Raw genomic sequence first — 24274 nt, 5'->3', positions numbered from 1 at the left:
CCACTGCTCAATAATTACGATAATACCATTGGGCCTTTAATTTTTTTAAAAAAACCCCAATAAAACCCACTTAAAAACCTTGTTATTTTCTACAACTTTTTTTTAAAAATATATTCGTGAGCATCCAAAGCTAGCTGACACTCATCTCAACTAATCTCACAGGATAACCTACCTTACCCTACAACATGTAGGTTGGGTACCAAGGAGACTTGTAGGAATTAGACACCAAAAAGATGAGAGGTCAGACCAAAATGCAAACAATAGCGGTGGAGCCAAAAATGAAATTAAATGTAAGGTACAATGAATTATGGATAACCTATTGGACAAACATCAATTGGGTTGTCCTCATTTTTGGGTTCACTTGTTAGAGAAGTGGTGCGGTGAGTGTTGAAACTTGGAAGAAACTTTCAACGAGACAAAAAGGAGTACTGTGGCATTCTATCCAAGTATGTAATAAATAATTATATATTTATATAATGAATAAAATTCAAACTTTCTTACATATCACTACGTAAATGTTTTTATTCTTTAGGCACGATATAATGTTGATGAAGAATGACAGAAGAAATATTTGTTTAAAAAGATGGGTGAGCTGTAGAGAGCAAGTAAATCTCGCCTAGTGAGTAAAATTGGACAAACTTCAAATGACAATGAGCTGATTAAACTAAAGCCAGTTAACATTTCTTCAATACATGATTGGAATGACTTTATCCAAGATAAAACAAGTGCAAAATTTAAGGTATGTGAATAATTATAGAGTAAATTTATTTATTTGATTCAAGATATGAAAACAAGTTTAGTCTTTATACCTTTGTTGAATACTTTGTTTAAGTATGATTTCATGCAAAAAGCAAGAAATTTAAGGAGATGAAAAAAAAAGCAACTTCCACACATGTGTAGTCGTAGAAGCTATGCTCGACTAGCTGAAGATTTGGTAAAAATTTATGTAATACTAATAGCATTATTATAATTATTACTAGAGATAATATACAACTAAATATTTTTTCCGTGTAGAAAAATTCTTCTTCTCCAACTCCAATTATCCGAGTAGATGTTTGGACAAAAACACATGTGAAGAAAGATGACAAATCCATTAACTCCCAAGTGGCCGAAACTCTGGTTAGTCATAAGGCATATCTGCAGTTTTTTAATGTTGTGAATTCGTGTTCATCATAAGATATCCTGCACCCTCTCCCCCTTTAAATGAACTTTTTTTTTAATGTTCAATGCTTTATTGAGTTGGTTTTGTTTGAGTAATATCTTGTTGGCATTTTGAGTAGTAATTTAGTTCAAGTAGGAGTTTCTAAATGTTGTGAATTCGTGTTTGTCATAAGGCATCCCCCTGCTCAATGCTTTATTGAGTTGGTTTTGTTTAATTGATCTCTTATTGGCTTGTTGGCATTTGGGTAGTGATTTAGTATTTAGAACGATTTTGGTTTTGTTCAGTAGGCATCCCCCCCCCCCCCCCCCCCCCTCCCAATGGCTCATTGGCTTCTTGGCATTTGAACGATTTCATGCATTTTTTTCTTAGGAGCACATTGAAAAAATAATTGCATGAGCAATTAGTAGAGTTTTTGGTTCCGATCATGGTCATGTACGAGGATTAGGATTCAATGTAACTAGATCAAAGTTGTCTACATCAACTCAAAAAGATAAGAGAATTGCATCTCTTGAAAGAAAATGTAACAACCTAACAACATATGTAGATGAACTGAAAAGCGTGGTAGCTTCCTTAATAAGGGGTAAGGTAAATTTGTCTCAACTCTCTTTATCTATTGAAATTGTATTTTATATAAAACTTTGAATATGTTGTTTCTATAAGAAAAACTGAAGGAACAAAATTCTAATAATCTTATTAGAGTATTAGCATCGGCAGATAATCCAACTCCAGTTCTAAATTCCCCATAGATAAATTCATTTATGACTTTTTCTATTCATTTAGTATTTAGAATTATTAATGTTTGAAAATTTTCTAACCATATTATTGGTGAAAAAGAGTGTTACTATCAACACTCCTCATAAGTGTTTGCTACAAGATTGGGTTGGTTCAGGAGAAGTCATTGCTGAAGGTAGTTGGTCTTCCAATGATCCATCAATCCTTATCCATCACATACCTCTTGGCCCAAATGCAGTTCGTGTGTGGGTATGGTAAAAATACCAAATTCCTTCTTATGGAGGCCTATATCTGATATTATTATTATTGACGATGTTGTGGGCACTACTGTTGCATGACCAATGGATAAGGTCAAACTATGTAAGAAAATTTGGCTACTACTTTATGAATTAAGTGTTTATTTAGTTTATTACCTAATCTATTGTTATAGATAGATCATGATGATATATGAAAACTATTTTGTTTTATTTTTTATTAGGTGATTGATTGAACGACAAATATCGGAGCTACATATTTTGTGTAGGAGAATTTTGGTATCGCTATAATCTAAACATATTTTGGTTGTATTAACATTTTGGGATTATATATGTAGTCATTTATTTGGTTAAGAATTTACAAATTTTTTTATTAGGTCATAATTTTGTTGAACATACTTTTGATGACTATATCAATTTTTTTTTTTTTAATGAATATAGTGTTTTATTTCTTTTATATGCTATAAATTTGAAGAATTTGGTTAGAATTATGATTGTAGATTTGGATGAAATGTGAATTACATCTTTCTTCGTTTAGACAATAATATGGGCAAGCGAATTTTATAATTAATTCTACAATAATATTTGTGAAACAAATTGTAAAATCTAAAATGTTATTAACAAATGCTATTAAAGATCAATTATGGCATTACTTTTAGTATTACAAAAAATGTTATATAAAGTTCATTAACATTAAAATTCATGCTTGAAAATGTAGTATAATTTATAGCTTTTTTCCATTACGATAAAAAAAATGCTAATAAAAATAAGGAATTTTCAATAGCATGTTGAAAATCGCTATAGAATGTCTTTTATAGCATTTTTTTATTGTTATAAAAACTTTTGATGATACTTTTTCCAATACAATGAATGATTCAATAACATTGAGTTAAAGCTATAATATGTCAATTTTCTATAGTGATATTAATAGCTGCACAAAAAAATTATGGAAAGTCGGGGACTTTTAATAACATCACTATGACAACATTTTAAAAACACTACGAAAACATTTTGATAGTGTTTCTACAATGTGATTAAAAATGCCATTGAAAAATTTTGATAGCATTTTTTATAGAATTGAAAAAAGGCTATTAAAACGTTTCAATAACGTTTTTTAGTGTGGATTAAATGCTATTGAAAGGTTTTGATAGCGATTTTATCACGTTATAAAAAACACTATCAAAATGTTTCAACAGCGTTTTTCTTACATTATAATTTTTTTTTATAGTATCATATATGCACTATCAAAATAGTATTTTTAAAGCGTTAAAAAACGCTATGGAAAGGCATGAACTTTCAATAACATGGCTACGACGTCATTTTGAAAACGCTATGAAAAGTCTACCATAGCATTTTTTTAAAGCTGTTGTAAGTGATATTTCTTATAGTGTAGGTAGGTGGTCACTAAAGATTGAACCCATGACCTTTTAGCTGTATATCAAGGGAATGTTTCCTTATTTACCACGAGGTCAACTGATGATGGTTATGGTCTGAAAACTGATCGTGTGTTTGAATTGATTTTTTAAGTGTTCAAATAAGTATTTATAAGTACAAATAAAGTGTTTATAAACACTTAGAAAGTCAATCTAAGCGGGTTCTTAATTTTTTCTATTAGAAAAAAAATGTTTTTGAAAAAAAGGCTAGGAATACTTTTTAACACATGAAAGAAACAAGAAGGAATAATTTTTAATAGAATTGATAAATGTTTTGTTTCATCTTTTTACTTCAAAGCCTTTTTTTGTGGTTTCTCATATTCTTTGATTAGTCTTATAAAAATTGAGCTTAAAATTAATGAAAAGAAGAAGAGAGAGAATCTCATCAAAGAAACAAGAGAGAGAAAGAAGTAAGGCCACAATATTGTAAATGTAATAATGAAACTTCATTAACATATATTATATTATACAAATGTGATTGGACAGAAAGCACACTCCACACACTTTGTTTTTTCACACATACATAGCTATTAGGTAGCCAATATTCTAACTACAAGTGTGATTCATATGGGCCCCATTGATGTCTCAAGTTATATATCTTCATCACAACCTCAATAATCCATAAAGAAAATTAGAAAAAGACCCAAATTCCATGATCCAAATTTGGGTTCACCAAAACCCTTCCTTTTCCTTTTCCATGAATTGACACAAATTGGCTCTCACCCAAAAACATACTCAATCTCTCCATTTTATTGTTCCATATCTCCAAGTGCAACACTACCACTTTTCAGATCGTTGAATGTATGTGAGAGAAATTAAAAAATATATTTTTTAATAATTAAATTGATATTTATATTATAATTTTTTTTGAAAAAATTACTCACGAGACCTTAAATTTTCTCTTCAATAAAAAGAGGAAACGGGAAAAAAAAAGATAAAGAACCCTTTTCCTTGATTTGACTCCAAATCAATTATTTCCTATTAATTAATTTTTTTAACTAAACTACCTACTTTTAATAAATTCACCTTGCTTAATCTAATTAATTAATTATGGTCAAAGTATACTTAGTTAATTAAACACACAACCCAAATTCATATTATTTTAAAAATGGTGTCATTTTTCTATTTTTAATTAAAAAAGAAAAAGAAAAATAGTATTACCCAATCATCCTAAGGATCCCACAATGAATCATTATGCATATTCTCCCACATCTCATCGTCCATGTCATCAACAAACACACTACCATTTGAAAACTCATCCATAAGCAAACTCTCCGACGACATTTGCATCCACATCTTCGGAGAGTCCAACGTCGATTCATTAATCGCCTGAATTTGGCTTGGCGATAATCGGACAGTGACTGGCGCAAGACGGGAGGCGAAAGTTTCGTCACCCTCTGACGCAACAACGGGCGTTGTTCGCAACCGCAACGCCGCCTCGTGGGCAGCAAGACGGATATCATCAGGAGTGGAGCTAAGAGGGAAAGGGAGAGAGTTGGCAAGATGCGGGAAATTGAGACGAGCATCACGACCACGGAAGTGGTAGGCAGCAACGTCGTAGGCGGTTGCCGCCATCTCCGGTGTCTCGAAACTCCCCAACCAAATTCTCGTCTTCTTTCCTGGCTCTCGAATCTCCGATACCCATTTTCCCCATTTCCTCTTTCGAACACCACGGTAGCTCGATGTTGCTGCGCCATGGCTCCCCATTGAACTAGGCTCTCCCATGCAACAAAAAAGAAAAAAACAATATATGTAATGAATGTATGTAGTAACAAATTTGTTCCTTTGTAATTCTCTATTTGTGTAATTTTGATTATTGGGGAAGTAAGTGAGGGAGTTAAGAGTATATATAGAGAAGAAAAATATGAGAAAATAAATTGATGAATTTATGAGTTTCAATTGAAACGTGGACACTTCTCATGGCAAGAGTGAGCTTCCAAGTAGTTGCTTAAGCACATTCAAAAGCTAAGCTTTTAGATTTATTTATTTTGTAAAATTACTTTTATTTAAAAAATAATTGTTTTTTTTTAAAAAATGGGGATTGAAAGTGATGGAGAAAAATGTATATGCATTAGAAGGGGATGAAGAAGAAGAAGAGGAAGATTGCAGACGGGAACTGTAGAGGGACGCGGTTTTGCAATCAGGTGGCAGAAGTTTTGGCAATTTGTGAATGGACCCCACAACTTTTTGGATATTACAATACAAGATATCTAATTAGAATATATAATTTAATTTTGATGAAGGTATATTATATTCATCTTATGGAAGTAATCCACACGGCTTGGAATCAGTGGTTGTGATTATAATATGGGCGACAGTGATGTCATCTTAGTGAACTATATAAAATACGTTACATAATGTTTTTGATATCTAGAGGGAGCTACACAATACAAAAGAAGGATATTCTTTGTCTTCTCTGTATTATTATGGTCTGTTTGGTGACCATTTGATCTTTTATTTTTGTTTTTGAAAATTAAGTTCATTTTATCCACATTTTTTACAATGATTTACATATTTCTCAAGTACAGTAGTTGAATTCTTAGCCAAAATCCAAAAACAAAAAACAACTTTTTAAAAACAACTTTTTTTAGTTATCAAAATTTGACTTAGTTTTTAAGCTATTAATGAAAAATAGATGACAAACAAAGAAATTTAGAGGTAAAAGTAGTGTCCATAGACTTAGTTTTCAAAAACAAAAACAAAAAACAAAATGGTTAACAAACAAGATCTATATAATTGGTTTCTTTTTTATTGATTAGATAGGGTTATGTGTATTGGATAAAAGATATTATTAAGGAGGTATTTGGCTCTCCAACTTGAGTTGAGTTGAGTTGGTATAATATACCAACTCATTGTTTGGCCCACCAACTATAAATGTTGGTGGAGTTGAGTTGGTATATTTTACCAACTCACCCTAACTCTCCTTTCTTCCCATGTTTACAATTGGCTTTACCCATCAGCCATTGTCACACTCTGAGAACTAACTCCGAGCTCCGACAACCACCTCTGATGACAACTCTGGTGACCAACTCCATGCTTCGACAACCACCTCCAATGACAATTCCAGTGACGAAATCTGGACTTCGACAATCAATTCTGGCCTTTGACAACCACCTTTAGTGACCCAACTCCGACAACATCTTCACGCTACCAACTTCGATGACTAATTGGCTCCGACAACAAACTCTGATGACCAACTTCGAGTACAAACTCCGATAAAAATCACCTTCAATGATCACCTTTGAGCGAGCAACTCGAGGATTTGATAACCACCTTCGACAACAAACTCCGATAACCAACTCTAATACCACCTTCATACGACTAACTTTGAGCTCCGACAGTCACCTCCGAATACAATCACCAGCGAAAATCATCTTCGATGATCAACTTTAACAACCACTTTTGCCCGACTAACTTCGTGATTCGAAAACCATCTCTGATGATAAACTTTGACAACCAACTCTAAGACACCTTCATGCAACCAACTTCAAGCTTCGACAACCACCTCCAACTACAAAATCCAGAAAAAATCATCTTCGACAACCACTTCCGACTATTATAAGACTGATGACTGTTAAAGTATGTTGTAAGGTTGTTGACTATATAAAAAATATTATTTTGTCTATATTAAGTGTAATATTTATACGTAAAAATTTGTAAAAAAATATTTTTATTTAATTGAATTCACATATCAAATGAATGCTAAGAATATTTAGACGAAAAGTATGAAAGTAATTGAAAAGTATGTAACATATAACAAAAAAACCCCTAAAATGAAAAAACTTTTCCTGGAACATTTTCCAGTAAAAATTAGTGAAAAATAGAGATTTTTCTCTGATCCTCCACATTTAAAGGAAACGAAAGTGAAACTGTTGAAGAAACACTACAAGAAATTACACTTCTCCCGACGCCACAAATCACCGAGAAAGGGTGGAAAATGAAGGAAATCAGACACGAGGATTTCCATGAGCAGCGGAAGGATCTTTCCAAATTTCGATCGTATATGAACATTACAATTACAATCCCAAACGGAAACATATGGTTATGCGAAATACAAAAATTACAGCATGCTATATAATAGATCAAGGACAAGAATCAACACACCTTTGTAGACTCATCTTCAAGTTTCTTGATCACAAATGCTCGATCACAACAACATAGCCATGAACATTCATCCAATATGACCACTACACTACACGAACACCATGCACTTGAACTAAGCGATCGCCAAGGTCACAAACACCCCGAACACTGCAAATGGCCTCCACAGAACCTCGACAGTGTTGAGTAAGACACCACCAGGAAGGTTACCTTGGTATTCTCAGTGTGAGAATTCAGAGGGTGGGCTCTGTGTGAACTTGGTTAGAGGCAGAAAACCGAAGGAAACACAATCGTGTAACGATTGAGCAAGTGGGAGATGGAACAACCTATCGTATAGGTCGATGCCCATCGTTTAGGAAACTATGCTAGATCTCTCTTAGCAAAAGTTATTCGATCGTTTAGCTCATCGTCTAGCTGAGTGTTTATTGTGTATGATCGTTTATGCTAACTTCAAGCTGTCGCTTAGTAAATCTGATTTACTTGACAACTTCTTCGTAAGAACTTCACGAAAGTGAAAAATCTCAAAATTAACAATTTTACAAAAGCATTACTAAAATTAGGAAAACATTTTCCTTTTATCTCACGGTTACCATGAAACCAATAATAACTTCCCACTACAATTGGTTATTAGAGAAAGAGAGATAATTACCAATAGTTAATATTATTGTAAATATAAATGATAAATAACTTACAAATATATTTATAACCTATATTTGATATTAATCTCATGAAACATATAAACTATAGCTCTTTTTCTTTTTCATGGCACTTAATGTAAATCTCATTTAATTAATCCTCCACTTGATGTATCTCATACACCATACCGATCATATCATATATAATTGAATTACCTCTTGTCAATTTGAACATTTCAAATCAACACCAAGAACTAATCTTCAACTTGAATTCATTGAGCTGGCAAGGGGACCTTATGGACTTGTAGCTCGAAGCTCCAACGGTATGTGAATAACTGACTAAACTTTTTAGTCATGGGATCCACCATTCGTTAACTGCCAGACACTCCACTAAAGACCACAGCTGAACTCTCCTTACCACAAATATATTACTGAACTCTCCTTACCACTAATATATTATGTCTCCATCTTAACCAATCAACAATGCGACAACCCTTCACAGATCGCTCGTAAATACAACTCGACCAATAACCGTTATGCCCCTATAGTTACATCTAACTCCTTAAGTACCACTGAATCCTCTAATGAACATAAGTCATAGTCCTACTATGACTCAGTTCTCTCTTCTAAAGAGAAGCTGTGACGACTATATTCAAGTCCGGGAATCAGCCCTTAAGGGAGCAATCTATCTACTTACCCTTGCTTTGGGGAAGGAGTGAATTCCATCTTGTGTAATTGAGTTACCAGCTCCCAAATCAGACAAGTCCCCAAAAAGATAAGCATGTTGAGTTGGAAATCTGGTCACTCTCACCATACTAATCAAAGGACCACGCTCAAAGACAGGAGTTCCCAAAATACTCAGAATTGAGGTCGTGTCACCTATGGCTGTTTAGGTGAGATGTAAGTCTCCAGATCTGAATAACCTATAAAGCATCATTAACCAACTCAAATAGATTCACATAATAAATAAAACAAAGAAAACGAAGTCCATAATGTAACAAATAAATGAAAATTTACAATATCCTACAATAAAATAAAGTCGATACTAAATAAAAGAAATTTATTTTCAGAAATACATGGAAGAAATAAAAGAAAAATAACGTCAATAAATACAGAAAAGAAAACAATGTCTGGAATACAACATCTTGAATAATCGTCCAACTTAATCTCCGAACAACATCCTACAATAAAACTTTGATATGCATCAACTTCACTAAAAAGTTCAAGGACAAAAATTGCAAACAACCAGGGTATAGTTCATTATGTGCTTCGGTCATTAAATCCTCGAATAAGTTCATGGTATCTCTTTCTTGACCATTAAAGGATATTTCATTCTCAATCCCTTCTTCATTTGCATCTTTGTTTTCAATTGGAACTTGTAGATCGTTTATAAGATTCAACATCTCATTTTCTTCAACAACATTACTCTCTATACTATCTACTTCAACATTTTGTATTGAATGAGTTGTATGACTTTCAAAACCTCTAGATAAATTTACTGACTCTCCATGATATACCCATTCACATTATGAAGGAGATATTCCATATGTTAATAGATGTTGTTCCACAATATCTAATTTTTCCCAAATTGAATTCATACAATTCTTGCATGAATATCTTATTCGTTCAGAATCATTAATATGAAACTTCGCCATATCTAAAAACTGGGATACTCCTTCTCTATAATCCACTGATAATTTATTCCTTAGTTTAATCCATTCTTTATTTATCCTTAAAAATAAATCTTTTCTGACCAACTTGTAATCCAAAACAATAACCTGGATTAGAGGATAAAGTACAGTCTTTATTAAGCATAAATTTTGATTAATTTAATAAACAATTCCAAGTTTGCTCGAAGAATTTAAAAATTTAAATAATCTTTAATAGGTGATTTGACTTTTTTTGCCCCTAATGTTATTGATTTGTTTATCCCTAAGCTATGTTCAAAATTATGTAATAAGTAAAAGGGGTCCCTTTTTTTACCCCTAATGTTATTGTTTTGGTTTGAAAACCAAAGTGTTTTTAGGGGTATAGAGTTTAGGGGTATAAAGATTAATTTTCCTTCGTTAAGTTAGTTGAATTAACAAAGGTGAATACTATGTGATGTATCATTTTACTTATACACGTGTCAACATCTCACAAACATCATAGTAAATTTGAAATACATTTTTATTAGTTTTAATCAAGCAAGTCACTAAATCCCTAACCTTAAGAATTAAAAAGAAAAAAAATCAATCCACCAAATTGCAGAAAGTGTAACATCCATAATCTACAATTTACAATAATATCCACAATCCACAATCCATAATTCACAATAACATCCATAATATTAATTACATATAACATCCATATTCCATAATTCACAATAACATCCACAATCCACAATAACATCCATAATCCACCAAAACTGGAGTAATGGAGAAGAAGGGGAATGGGGAAGGGGATCTGGTTTTTACCAGATGGGATCTCCTGACGCTGCCCAACGGGCGTCGGGAGTTCAGGAACTCCTGAACTACAGGGACAAAATGGTAAATTGGCACAACTGTACTTACGAGCATCTTTGAAGAGTCATCGTACTCATGATTGGTTATATCCAATGGACACAGAAATTTATCTGTGGTAAGAAGAGTTCAGCTGTTAGTCTTTAGTGGAATCACTGACAGTTAACGGATGGTGAATCTCATAGCTAAAGAGTTTAGTTAGCTATTCACGTACAGTTGGAGCTTCGAGCCATAGGTCCATTAGGTCCCCTGGGTAGCTTGGATAAAAGTCCAGAACTAGAATTTGAAATGTTCAAATTTATAAGAGGAAGTTCGATTATATATTATATAATTGGACTGGTTAATTATATATGATATAATTGGCTAAATGTATGAGATACATTATTTTGGAGAAAATTAGATATAAATATGATTTATATCAAGTAGAGGAGAAAATACTATAGTAGATATGTGGTATCAAACTACAGGATATAAATATAATATGATTATATTAATTAATTAATTAATTGATTAATTATATGATAATTAATCCTTTTTTCACGTTCAGACGTGGGTAGTGGGCAGCGTTGGTTAATGGTAACCGATGGGTTAAAAATGAAAAAAAGTTTTCATTTTGAATAGTGCAATCAATATTCATTGGTCTGCCCAAAAAGATTTCGTGAAACGATCGCCCGAGAGCCTATACGATAATTACTTCTCCGCCTAAATGATCGTTCACCTCTCAATTTAACTAAACGATCGTTCAACATTTCATACACGATCATGTAGCTCCTCTATGTGATAAGCACTTCTGCTAAACGATAGTACTGTTTTCTCTCCCACTTGCTTATCGCCTACATAATTTGTTTGTCCTCCGTCCTCTACCAAATTCATCAAAGCCCACCCTTTGGGTTTTCACTCCGAGAATACCCGGGGCTCATTAGTGGTAGTGTTGTCCCCGTTGCAGCGTTCGTGTTCGCGTTGATCATGCTGCTGTAGTTGACGTTCCCACCGGGCGTTGGTAGATCTGTTGGAGGGATTCGCTGCGTTGGGGTTCTAAAGTTCGAAGATAGTCTTCAACTGGTATGAAACCCTTTCCCTGTTAATTATCTTGTTCTGAGCATGTCGATAATTAGATTTATTTGCATAACTGTATGTGATGAATGTATACTGTTTATATTTTGGTCATGGTGAGATCGGAGCGATCTGAACACGCTCATGGAATTCTCGGTATGAGATCCTTCAGAGAGTTCCTTAGGAACTCCCGACAAACTTCTTCATGCATTCGGAGTTCCTTGGAAACTCCCGATGAGCTTCTTTAATCGTCGGGAGTTCCTACCCAATGCACTTCTTTACACGTCGGGAGTTCCTTTACGTTGTCGGGAGAAACTCTATCTCCCGACAATCGATTTAGGCATCGGGGGAGCTCCTTTTTCTTGTAATGAAATGTGGTGACATTCCATTGGTTGTTACGATGATAAGGGAGATTTAATTTAAAAAAAATTCATGACATAGTAAAAATATAGAGCAACAATAGGAAGAAGAAGAAAAAAAAAAGATGATAATGAAATTCAAGGAGAAAAATTAGCTAGAATCTATAGTTTCGATTTCACATTGGTTTCTCATTTTATTTAAACATATTTCTACAAGAAATGTAATTGGTTAATTGTTATTCATTGCCCGAAAAAGAAAGAAAAAGAAAGAAAAAAAAAGAAAAAAAAAGAAAAATTTTAAAAATTAAAAGAAAAAATTGTGATATATATTTTATTCAAACAAAGATGGGTAGAATTATTGAATAAAAAAGTTTCAAAAAACTGCATTAGATACTTAAATATATGAACTCTGTACCCGAAACACAGACATATAAACTCAGACCAAATAACTCTGCACCCCAAATACATACATATGAACTCCAAACATCCTATCTCAACTATGCGCCCCAAACAACCCTTAAGTAGTTTAAGTCATTTTGTAGTTAGAATCGAATATAATTTAAGTTGTTAGATAGTAACGTCTTCTTTTATATGAGTGAGATGTGGTAATTTTTTAAACTAATAATTTTTTTTCTTTAAAAAATCATTTAATTTCTTCTTTTATTTTATTTTTGATACAAAATAAAAAGGACAATTTTCAAAGGTAGAAAATGAGCCACTTATTTATAAATATAGCAAAATATCAGTGTCTATCATTGTCTATCAACTTTGCAGTATCTAACATGATAGACAATGACATTTATATGGTATATTTGAAAATATTTCTTGCAGTTTTACCATTTAAAATAATTATTTTATACATGTCATTTAAAGAAGGGAGTTGAGAGTAGAATTAGAGAAATAGTCTCTTGGCATGCAATTTGGATAAGTATATGCAATGGTTTCTAATGTTTTTGGATTTTTTTTTTTTAAATTTAGACTCTGTTTCTTAATAAGTTTCAATCCAACAACTTATATTTTTAATATATTTAACTTTTTTCTCCACTTTACCGTGACGTTAAAATTGTTAGATGACTTACCTGTTAGGGACAACAGACTTCTACATATCTCTACAATTGTATGATATTATCCACTTTGGGTATAAATCTTCATGATTTTATTTTCGGAACCACAAAAAAAAAAAAAAAACCCTTGGAGATAGTTAACCAAGATGAGATTTTGATCGCATTCTCACCCTCCTCCAGTCGAACGAAGGACCACCAAACATTCTTATAAATAGTCATTTTATCTCCATGTTAACTCAACCATAGAGTAGTCATCCATTCGAATTATACATGAGCACACTGGCCATCCTCCTGTTGAACAAAGGACCACCAAACGTTCCTTCAAATAGTCATCTTATCTCTGTGCTAACTCAACCACGGAGTAGTCATCCATTCGAATTATACATGAGTACACTAGTCGTCTGAAGGCTTAACCACAAATGAATTCTCTGAAGATGACTATATCTTGTTTGATCATTGAGGATTTTTATTGATAGGGCATGGCTACGATACCAATTTGTTAGGAGTGGACCTCCACATATGTTCAAAATGGTATGATATTGTCCACTTTGGGTATAAACCCTCATGACTTTACTTTTAGAACTACCATAAAAGGCCTCTTACCATTGAAGATAGTTGTCCTCCCTTATAATGTTTTTATTTTGAACCACCATTATACATGATAATCATAGTTTAAAATTTCGGTTGAAATTTTGGTAGGAGGAAATTTCAATTTTCTCCTATTTTTTAACTTTCAAAATTTCCATTGAAATTTCCAATTGAAATTTTGAGAAATATTGAAATTTCAATGGAAGTTTTTTAAAGTTTATAAACTTGTCTTGATTATATGAATTGTATATTTTCACTCATTAATGTGTAATTTCACCTCAAAATTGAACTGATATAAGTTTTGTTTTTTACCATCCAAAGTTTTCATTTCCAAGAAACCAAAATTGAGAAAAATAACAACTTATATTTATTTTTATCTTCATTCAAACCCTTTTCCATTGAATTTCACATCATTTCACCTTAAAATTGAATTGATGTAAGTTTTATTTTTTACCATCCAAAGCTTTCATTTTAAAAAAACAAAATTGAGAAAAATAATAATAGATATTTATTTTTAACTTCATTCCAACCTTTCTCCATTGAATTTTTACACTATTTCACCTCAAAATTGGATTGATGTAAGTTTTTTTTTTTTTTTTTTTTACCATTCAAAGCTTTCATAAGAAACCAAAATTGATTAAGAAAAATAATTATAATAATATATATTTATTTTTAATTTCATTTAAACATTTACATTGAATTTTCACATCATTTCATATCAAAATTGAATTGATGTAAGTTTTGCTTCTTTTGCCATCTAATGTTTTCATTTACAAGAAAAAGACTTAGAAAACTACGTCAAAAGCAGTAGTAATACTCAACAAAACTATAGTCAAGGTAATTAATCTTACTCAATTATGATGGTCCTTCAAAACTTGACGATAACATTTCCATCCTAACTTTCCACCAAATAGTTATTATCCATATGAAGGAGGAAGATGATCAACCAATGAGATATTTATATGTTGGCCATACTAGTCCTATAATTTTCATTTATGTAACTATATTCAATATTTTCAATATAGGATGACCTGGGAGTAATATTGTAGTTTCTACCAGAATTATCAAGATTCTGGATTTGATGCTTCAAGGTTATCTTTTTCGTATTAGACATGTAGGTTTTATAATAAATAATTTACAATTATTTTGTATACAGACATTTCATGTCTTTTAATTTTGTAATTAATTGTCAGTTTTTGGTATTATTTTGTAATTATTTATCCATTTTCTTGTTAAAGTTTTACTCTCACATCGACATTAAACAAATATTTACACTATTCCTCAAAATATTATCTTATTTTATAAAAATGATGATAAAAATGGTTAAATATAGTCTAATTAGGTCACAATCAAAGTTTCATTAACTAATTATAACAATTTTCATTAATTTTCATCAGTTTCCATAAAAATTTATGAAATTTCCATCGATATCGATATTTCCATAAAATTGAGACCTTAATATTTTCATGGACATCGATATTTTGAATCTTGATGATAACAATACTTTAACTATTTTTTAATTAATAAAAATCCAAATGGGTAAAAGAGTATTTTACCTAAAACTTAAAAAAAACAAATGATAATTATCTCATGGAATTGAAAGCAATCTATTTTTGTCATTGGCAACACTTTTAGAAAAGCATGTGGGTGATGCAATCTAGCCGCCCTCAGCGTCCCATTGGCTTAATCCATATATAGAATTTAATTAAAAAGCTAAATATTCAATCATGTGAGACCAAATGTAAAAATTTAGAAGAAAAGAAATTAGATTTATATACATATATTAGTATTCTAAGATATATTTTATATATTTCTCCCGTTGACTCAAGGAATGAAATAACATATGGATAAGCTTCATCGGGTATAAAATTAAATGGATAGACCCAATTTTGAAAACTTTAACAAAAATTCACCCCAAATGCTTAACGATGTCAAGATTGATTGTCATATTTGCCAATATGTCATATAAATAAATAATTGATGTATATAGTCTATTGATGATAGATTCTACATCGATAAACTATTTTAATTTTTAATAGTCTTTTTCTAATAGATTAACTTTTACTACTGACAAATCATGCATTTTTATGTTTATCACTAATAGACCGTTTCGACATTTATCATTGATAGATGTCCAACACTTATCAACTATTTTTAGGCTATTACTAATGAACAATTTTTATGTATATTATTATTAATAGACCATTAAAAGGTCCATTAGTAATAGCTTTTTAATATTGATAGATTATCTTTTTATGTCTATTAGCAACCATTTTTATATGTTTAGTAGTCTGTTTTTATGTCTATTACTGATGAAATATTTTCATGTTTATTACTGATGGACCATTTTGATGTTTATCAATGATATAATGTCCATCATTGATAGAAATCTATCTCATGTATGCATAAAAAATTGTATATTAGTGATACAATGTTATTAGTAATTTGTTATCAATTATTTTGTTATTAATATTAACTTCATTGTTTTACTATTTTTCTCCTTTCATATTATGTATTGGTGATAAACCAATTAAGCATGCAAACAACCACACACATATATATTAAAGGTAAAATATCCATTGATATACCATTTTTAGTCCTATTAATTTGGTATTATATATGAATAATGAAAAAATATGACAAATTGAAAATGAAAGTTAAATGTTATATGTATACTATTTTCTCCTAACTGATAAAGTACTAGATCTAATAGTAAATAAAAAACGAACAGAAAAAAAAAAAAATAAATATTATTGATATAATATTTTCTTCTATTTTATTAATAATGTGTATCCATAATAAATTTTTTAAAAAAATAATCATTCACAAAATTATCTAATAATAAATGAAGTAAAATAATATCATTCATTATTCTTATATGTCATATTTATATTCTATTGATATGATATACAAATAACCAACATAATGACAAACAAGCGCACGTAAATAATCAATGATAGACATGTATATTGACTTTCAATTAGTGATGTAGGTTTATCATCAATAAGTAGTAATTCTATATGATAAGTCTATTAGTGATAGACTTTAGAGTAATTAATAAATCTATTAGTTAATAGACTTCAATTAGCAATAATTATTCAATAGAAGTTAAAATAGTGTTATATTTGCTAACAGTTTTATATAATGTTAGGATTTTGCTATTACTTTGTGTTAGATTTGTCATATATGTAATTGCTCCCTTGAAAAATTTATATGAGGGTGTTTGTGTTGGGATGTATGTACTAAAGCCTCGTAGTTATATGTTATTTAAAATAATGGTTGATTATTTTATATATGCAATAATCCATTAAAGAAAGATCCAATATTATTTTATGTAACTTAAATATGTATCTGATTGATATATAAGTGGATCGTGTTTAAGTGATAACTTAAATGGTTTATAGTATATTGATAAGATTGAGTACCTTATCTTGATGATACTACGGATATGACCCACTTTGTAATTGTTACAATAGTTGTAAAGTGTTACAAATGATTTGATCCTGATCGTTCATATGGAGACATGTGAGTGGATGTATTTTATACAAAGAGTTTGTATAAGACCGAACCGGGAAATGGTTAGTCTCTCTTTATAACACCACTACTTGAGAGATTTACATTTCACTAGGATAACCACAGGTGACTTGACCTTAATCCTGAGTGAGTTATGAACTTTTGTCTATGAGAGTGATCCTTTGATCTGTATGAGTGAGAGCGACTAGATTCGCCGATTCAATATGCCTACTATTTTGGAGATTTGTCCGAGTAGGGAGTTGGGAACAAGACTGCACAAGATGAAATTAACTCATTCTCTTCTTTCGAGTAAGTAGATGGATTGCTCTCTTAATAGCTAATTCTAGATATTGAACAATGAGGCCTCACCATCTCACTGGCCTGAGTGGGAATGTTTTATAGTTGGAGTAAGAATTGTTTGTTATCAATGATACTTAGGGAGTTGATGTAACTATATGGGTAAAATATTAATTTGACCCAACTGTAGCTACGAGCAATTTATAAAGGGTCGACCTACTGTCGATTAGTTATATTCATGGACGCATAAATATATTTATAGTTTGAAGAGTGCAGATGTGGATCTTTAGTGGAGTGACTTACAGTTAATGAATGTTGATTAATTTAATTAAAGAGTTTAATTAATTAATCTTGTATCATTGAAGCTTATAATCTGTAGGTCTATTAGGTTCCCTTGCTAGCTCACAAAAGATTAAAACAAGGAACAAATATTTTTGGAATAATTTGAATTGTTCAAATTATTTAAGAAAAATAAAGGTATAATTATATTAATGCGATTAATATAAATTATAAAGTATATTGGTACATTATAATATATAGTTAATTATAATTATAACTTATAATTAATACTATATATAAAAAAAGATAAATATTTGAATAAGATTCAAATTAATGTATATAGATATATTATAATATAAAGTTAATTTTGGATGAGATTCAAAATTACACTTCATTATATGAGAGCAATATATTTGAATGAGATTCATATATTAATTGTATGAATGAGATTCATATAATTACTATAGATTAAAATTAATATAAATGAGATTCATTTGAATATGATTGGAATTAAAATAAATATATGATATTTGATTATTAATTAATCAATTGTTAATTAATTAATATAAGTTAACCATATATTAAATTAGATTTAATATATTGTTTACATAATATAAAGTTTGAATAATTCTGGGGTTATTTTAGGTATAATAGAGGGGTTATAACTCCCTCTCCATCATCCATCATCTATCATCTCATAAAAGACATTCAATGTAAGAGGAAATTGATTTTATCTGAAAAAGAAATCTCTCGACTCTCAATCTCCCTTCTTTTTCCTTGATACTCCAAAAATTAGAAGGATCTCACCATCTTGATCATTGTCCTAAGAATAGTAAGGAAGGTCAGTGGTGGTGTCTCGGTATTGATCGAGTTCATGGAAGGAGCTTCAAGTTGGAGGAATTTTTTCACCATACGAAGAGTTTGTGACCCGGGAGTTCGTTCGAGAAGAAAACATTGAAGATTGTCTTCAAGGATTAGTCTTCTAAATTCTCTCTTCCCCTTTAAGAGCATGCTAAGATATATTTTGTTTATCCTGCAAATTGTATGTTTTTTCTGTTTTCATTTTCCAAAACGACTTTCGAAAGCACATACGTTCATGCGCTTTTGTGAAATTCAATTCCTTCAGTTTGGTGCATAGAGTTAAGTTGATTTGAGTTAGTAATTATTATCTAGGGATCAAAGTAGTTAAATTGTATGTGTCTGAGGTGTAGAGTGAAGTTGGGTAGAGGTATTTGGTGTAGTTTTTCTAAACGAAATTGATTTTGTCTTGGAGTTATTATTATTTTTTTGTTATTTTTTAATGTCCAATTATACACATTTTCCTAAATTTTTTAACATATGCTTAATTTTTTTTCTCATTCTTAAAATATAATAAATTCTTACCAAGTTAATATCTGCTATATATAAAATTTTGAATTCAATTTTTGAACATTTAATTACGTACATAACGAATATTTTTCCATTCCTAAACACCAAACATATTCCAAACAAATAAAAACTTTTCATAACTACTTAGCATTCAATCATGAACATTGAAGAAACTTAAAAATTGAACAATTTTTTTTTTAAATGTAACATATTCTCACCACACAATATGAACACTCAATTACATAACAATTTTATTTACATCTCTAAAGACATATTATATTCTAATAAAATGAACGTTTTCTCTACTCTTAACCTTCAATTTAACACTCATTCAATTTTAACTCAAACATAAATGTTAATAAAAAGAAAAAAGAAGCAATTTTTGTCTTTTGTTTTTTCCCATTTCTGAAATATGAAACTCAAGTTTTATGGTTAGTGGTTTTTTTCCTCTTTTGTGCTAACATCTTATTCTTTACATCTTATACCAATACAATGAAATCGTTTTTTTGCAAACAAGTTTGTGATAAAATATTTTTTATGGTTAGTATTTATAGTTAAGTCTAATTTACCATTTACAAATTAAATAATAATGTCCACAAAAAATATCTATGTACATGTAGAAAAAATGCATATCAATGAATAACACTATGTACATTACAAATTGTTCCCTAATAATTAAACGGAATTTAGATTATAAACAATAGATTTTGAACTTAAAAGTAACAAACCTCAAACTAATTGTTGGAAGAAATATGCAATTAGTTTGGACCCAAGATAACAAACTATAGTTAGATTAGAAATGAAGCTAAATACAAATAAAATTAAAATTGAACATAATACAACATACCTTCAAAGGTCTAGAATGAATTAGATTGAAACATCAAGACTAAATGGAGGCAGAACAGATATCTAAAAAAAGATGTACGAAACCACATCAAATAGAGTTGTCATTAAGGGTCTTGTTAGAGTGGCCTTTGTTGGAGTTGGTCACCTGAGGTGAATATTAGTGTTGGTTGTCAGAGGTGGTTGTCATTGGAGTTGATCATTGAAGGTGGTCTTTGTTGGAGTTTTTATTAGTAGTTGCCGGAGCTTGGAGTTGGTCGTTGGAGTTGGCTCTCCAGAGGTGGTAATCGAAGTATTTTGCTGAAATTTCTTGTGCGAAGGTGATCGTCGGAGTTGACCACGCAAAGGTGGTAGTTGGAGTATGTTGCCAAAGTTGCTTGTGCGAAGATGGTCACTAGAGTTGTTGTCGAAGTTGGTTGCTGGAGTCGAGAGTTAGTCATCGAAGTTGGCCGTGCAAAGGTGGTTGTTAGAGTATGTCGTTGGAGTTGCTTGTGTGAAGGTGATCATCGGAATTGTTGTTGGAGCTTGAAGTTGGTCTTCTGAGTTGGCGGCACGAAGGTGGTCGTCGAAGTATGTCGTTGGAGTGTGGTAGTGGTAATCATTGACGGTGCCAATAATGGATGGAACCATTGAAAATATTGAGGGGAGGGAGAGTTGAGGTGGATTGGTAAAAATAACGAACTCAACTCCACTAACAAGTTACTAGGCCAAACATTGAGTTGGTAATTTTTATCAACTCAATCAAACTCATGTTGGTGAACCAAACACACTCTATATATATAAATCTTACAAAATAGAACATATTGGTACATGTATATTGTTTAGGTTAAAATTATACCATTGACCAAAAAACTTAAGCTAATAAATCATGGTAAATTTAACTATATAGATAACTACATAACAACTAAATTTTGTCTAATAGATCATTTAAACTTTTTATTTTGTGTCTAATATATAGGTTCATAAGTTTTAAAAAATGTTGAATAGGTTACGAACCTTTTAGACATATATAGAATTAAAAATTTAAGAACCTATTGGACATAAAATCGGTTTAAGAATCAATCGGACGTACACTTTTTATAGTTTATATCCTTTCTCACATTTCGTCTTTAAAATATTGTGTGAGACTTATTATTCTATAAATTAAACAGCTAAATTGTCATAAAAATTTAATCAATTTAGATTCACTATATTATTAAGATTATTTTTTAAAAGTGTGCATTCATCAATTTTTACCTACTTGTATTTATTCAAATGTCAGATTATCAAAATGAACTATTAAAATTAGGCGAGGAGAAGTGTGAATTTTGGACAATATATATATATATATATATAACTTTAGGGAAACACTAGAATCTCACCTAAAACACCCTACCAATACAACATATATGATCATATCTTGTCAATTTATAATTTTTTTGTTAAAGGTTTAGAAGATAAACCAAAGGGGAAATGAGAAAGGCTTGTATGACCCACATGTAACCGACCAAATATATGTTAGGAAGGTGCCTTTTTCATAAGGGGGAGAGATTTTGGGCATTTTCAAATTTTTTTTATAATAAAATTTTAAATTTAAGAAGAAAAAAATAGGTTCAACCCACCATTAAAAGAGACAAAATTTCAAGGGGACATGAACTATTTGACCCGACAAATATTTTCTTTCCTTTTCATTTTTTTATTCCAAAAGGAAGAATTGCTTTCCTTTTCATTATCCTTCACCAAAAGAATTGGTCAAACTAAAAGTGGACCTCTCAACTCAACTTCTATTATTCCCAATTGCTCCAATTCTTATACCTTTTGTCTATTTACCTCTTTTCTTTTTACTTTTTATATTTACCTAGGTCAGTCAATTTTAACCTTACAATTTTGATGTTCATCACATTATAAACTATAATATGATTCTCATTAAATGTAATTGTGCAATTAATACATTTTTCAAGAATAAAGAAGTAAATGATTTTTAAGAGAAAACCAACAAATTATCTCAAGTTTAAAACAGAAATATACTTATCGAATTGATATTTATACGATTCCAAAACATATTTCAGATACAATAGTTTTTTTTAAAAAAAAAGAACCCAAAATAATCATTTATATCATGGAAATTTTTGAACGAAGTGGAACGAAGTCAAGACAAAAAAGAATTTGACCCAGAGAAGGGTGTTGAGCGTTTGGGACAACCCACCCCTCGGCTCATTCTCGACCTTCAAGGCCAACCACCCACTCGACCTCAAAGGAGCCCAATGACATATGAGGTGTGTCCAACATGTCTTGACCAGTCAAATAAAATTGTATATTTATCTTATCATATTATGAAATATTCTATTGATATCATTTCTATTCCCATAATTGAAACAAAGGAGATGAGAGAAGATCTAGGTCAACTCTTTCTATAAATACATCATTATAACTCATAGCGAGGCAACCTAAATCATACTCTCAAACTCCCCTAACTTCCACATTATTTTACTCTCTAACTTAAGCATCAGTATGTTTGTGTTAAGCATCACACCAGTGTGTTGATTTTTTATTTTTATTTTGTAGATCACGTTTTTTCCCTTTCAAATGAATTCATTATCGGTATCACGTGAAAGTCACGTACATTTTTCGATTCTGGATTTTAGTTTCAACAATTTATACTTTTAATATCCAAGTATTTTCTTTATATCAATTTATTTTTTATGATTTTTAAATCCTTCTTCGAATTTCGAGCTTGTTTTGTTTCAATCTCTAAACTTTTCAAATTTCTATTTTGGACCTTGAACTTTTAAAAACAAATAATTGGTCCCTTACCTTTGAAGTATGTGTACTAAAATGTTAATATAAACATATAATTGAGATATGTGTAATAAAATATTGATATAAATATATAATTTCAAGGTCATATGAGTGAGATATATCTTATGCATTTTGAAAAGTGAATATTAGACAGAAAAAAAATAAATATAACAAGGAACGAACATTATTACTTTTTTCAAATTCAAGAAAATGGAATAAATAAAAAAATTTTACATATCAAAATAGACATTTTTGAAAGTTGAAAGACGAAACTTAAAAATTTGGGAGACTAAATGATATGTAAAGTTATAGCGTTGTTGGATAGTATTTGAGATAAATTTGAAAAATGTATATATATATTTTCAAAAACATAAAGAAAAGGGTCTTTTAAAAAAAAAAAAAAAAGCAATCCTATTATAGAGTAGAATATATAGATACTACTCATTAGATTTTGTATTTAGACATGCCCAAAATCCAATGGTTTTCATATTTAAAAATTTAAATTAGAATCACAAAAATGGGTGTAATTTAAGAGAAGCATATGTAGTTGGTAAGGTGCATTAAGTGGGTTGAAAAGTGTATGGAACTAATTAATCACTCTTCTTGGAGTTGGTGGATAAAGCACAAGAGAAGAGAATGACATTTCATTAAATTTTCATATAGCAATTAGTTTTTCTTTTCTGGATTCCAATTCCTAATTTTATTATTAATCACTTTTTTTTTATTTAGTATCCAAAACTTAATTTGCTTCATTAATGTTTTAATATAAAAAATAATCTTAAAAAGGTCAAACAAACAGCTGTTTCATGCTAAGCTCCAACTATATCTTCAAGCCACCACTATCTAAATGCTTATATATATATATATATTTTTTTATATTTATAATTATTTCCTTGTCTTTCTCAATGCTTCCATTGCAATCATATGAATTTGAATGTTCTCAAACTTTGTGTATAGTGTTATTTTGTCATGAGCTTACATTCATATTTTAAAACTATTTAGGTTGTATTTAAAAAAATAAATAAATGACACTAGTTATGTAATGGATATAAGTATTTAGCCTAATTAATTTGATCAATCATATAATATATGTGTTTGGTGGGATTTGAAATTGATTACATCACTCAAACCTCATTTGATAATATTTTTATTCTCTATTTGCTATTTATTTTTCATCACTCTTGTTAATTTCTTGTAAATTATATATGTAGTATGAACCTAACAAATTGCACATGTTTTTATATATTTACTAAAAAAAGTAGATGTTTGAACTTGAGTATACATGTAGTAAATTAAGTATTCCAAAATTAATAC

General features: G+C 30.4%; 1 protein-coding gene across 1 annotated transcript; it reads right to left on the bottom strand.

Annotated features, from left to right (window-relative positions):
* Window positions 1-4083: 4083 nt before the first annotated feature.
* LOC120080347 (ethylene-responsive transcription factor ERF021-like) lies at window positions 4084-5556 on the bottom strand. The gene has a single exon (XM_039034990.1). The coding sequence runs from the start codon at window positions 5304-5306 to the stop codon at window positions 4752-4754; it is 555 nt and encodes a 184-aa protein (XP_038890918.1). The 5' UTR covers window positions 5307-5556; the 3' UTR covers window positions 4084-4751.
* Between the last annotated feature and the right edge of the window lie 18718 nt (window positions 5557-24274).

This window comes from Benincasa hispida, chromosome 6 (genome assembly GCF_009727055.1).
Source record: "Benincasa hispida cultivar B227 chromosome 6, ASM972705v1, whole genome shotgun sequence".
In the NCBI taxonomy this organism is placed as follows: Eukaryota; Viridiplantae; Streptophyta; class Magnoliopsida; order Cucurbitales; family Cucurbitaceae; genus Benincasa; species Benincasa hispida.
Note: the sequence above shows the minus strand (reverse complement) of the source record. Positions and strands in the feature narration are given on the sequence as shown.

Bases quoted from the DNA above. Each gene is read 5' to 3' on its own strand.
- LOC120080347 (XM_039034990.1), bottom strand. From the start codon at position 5,306: ATGGGAGAGCCTAGTTCAATGGGGAGCCATGGCGCAGCAACATCGAGC.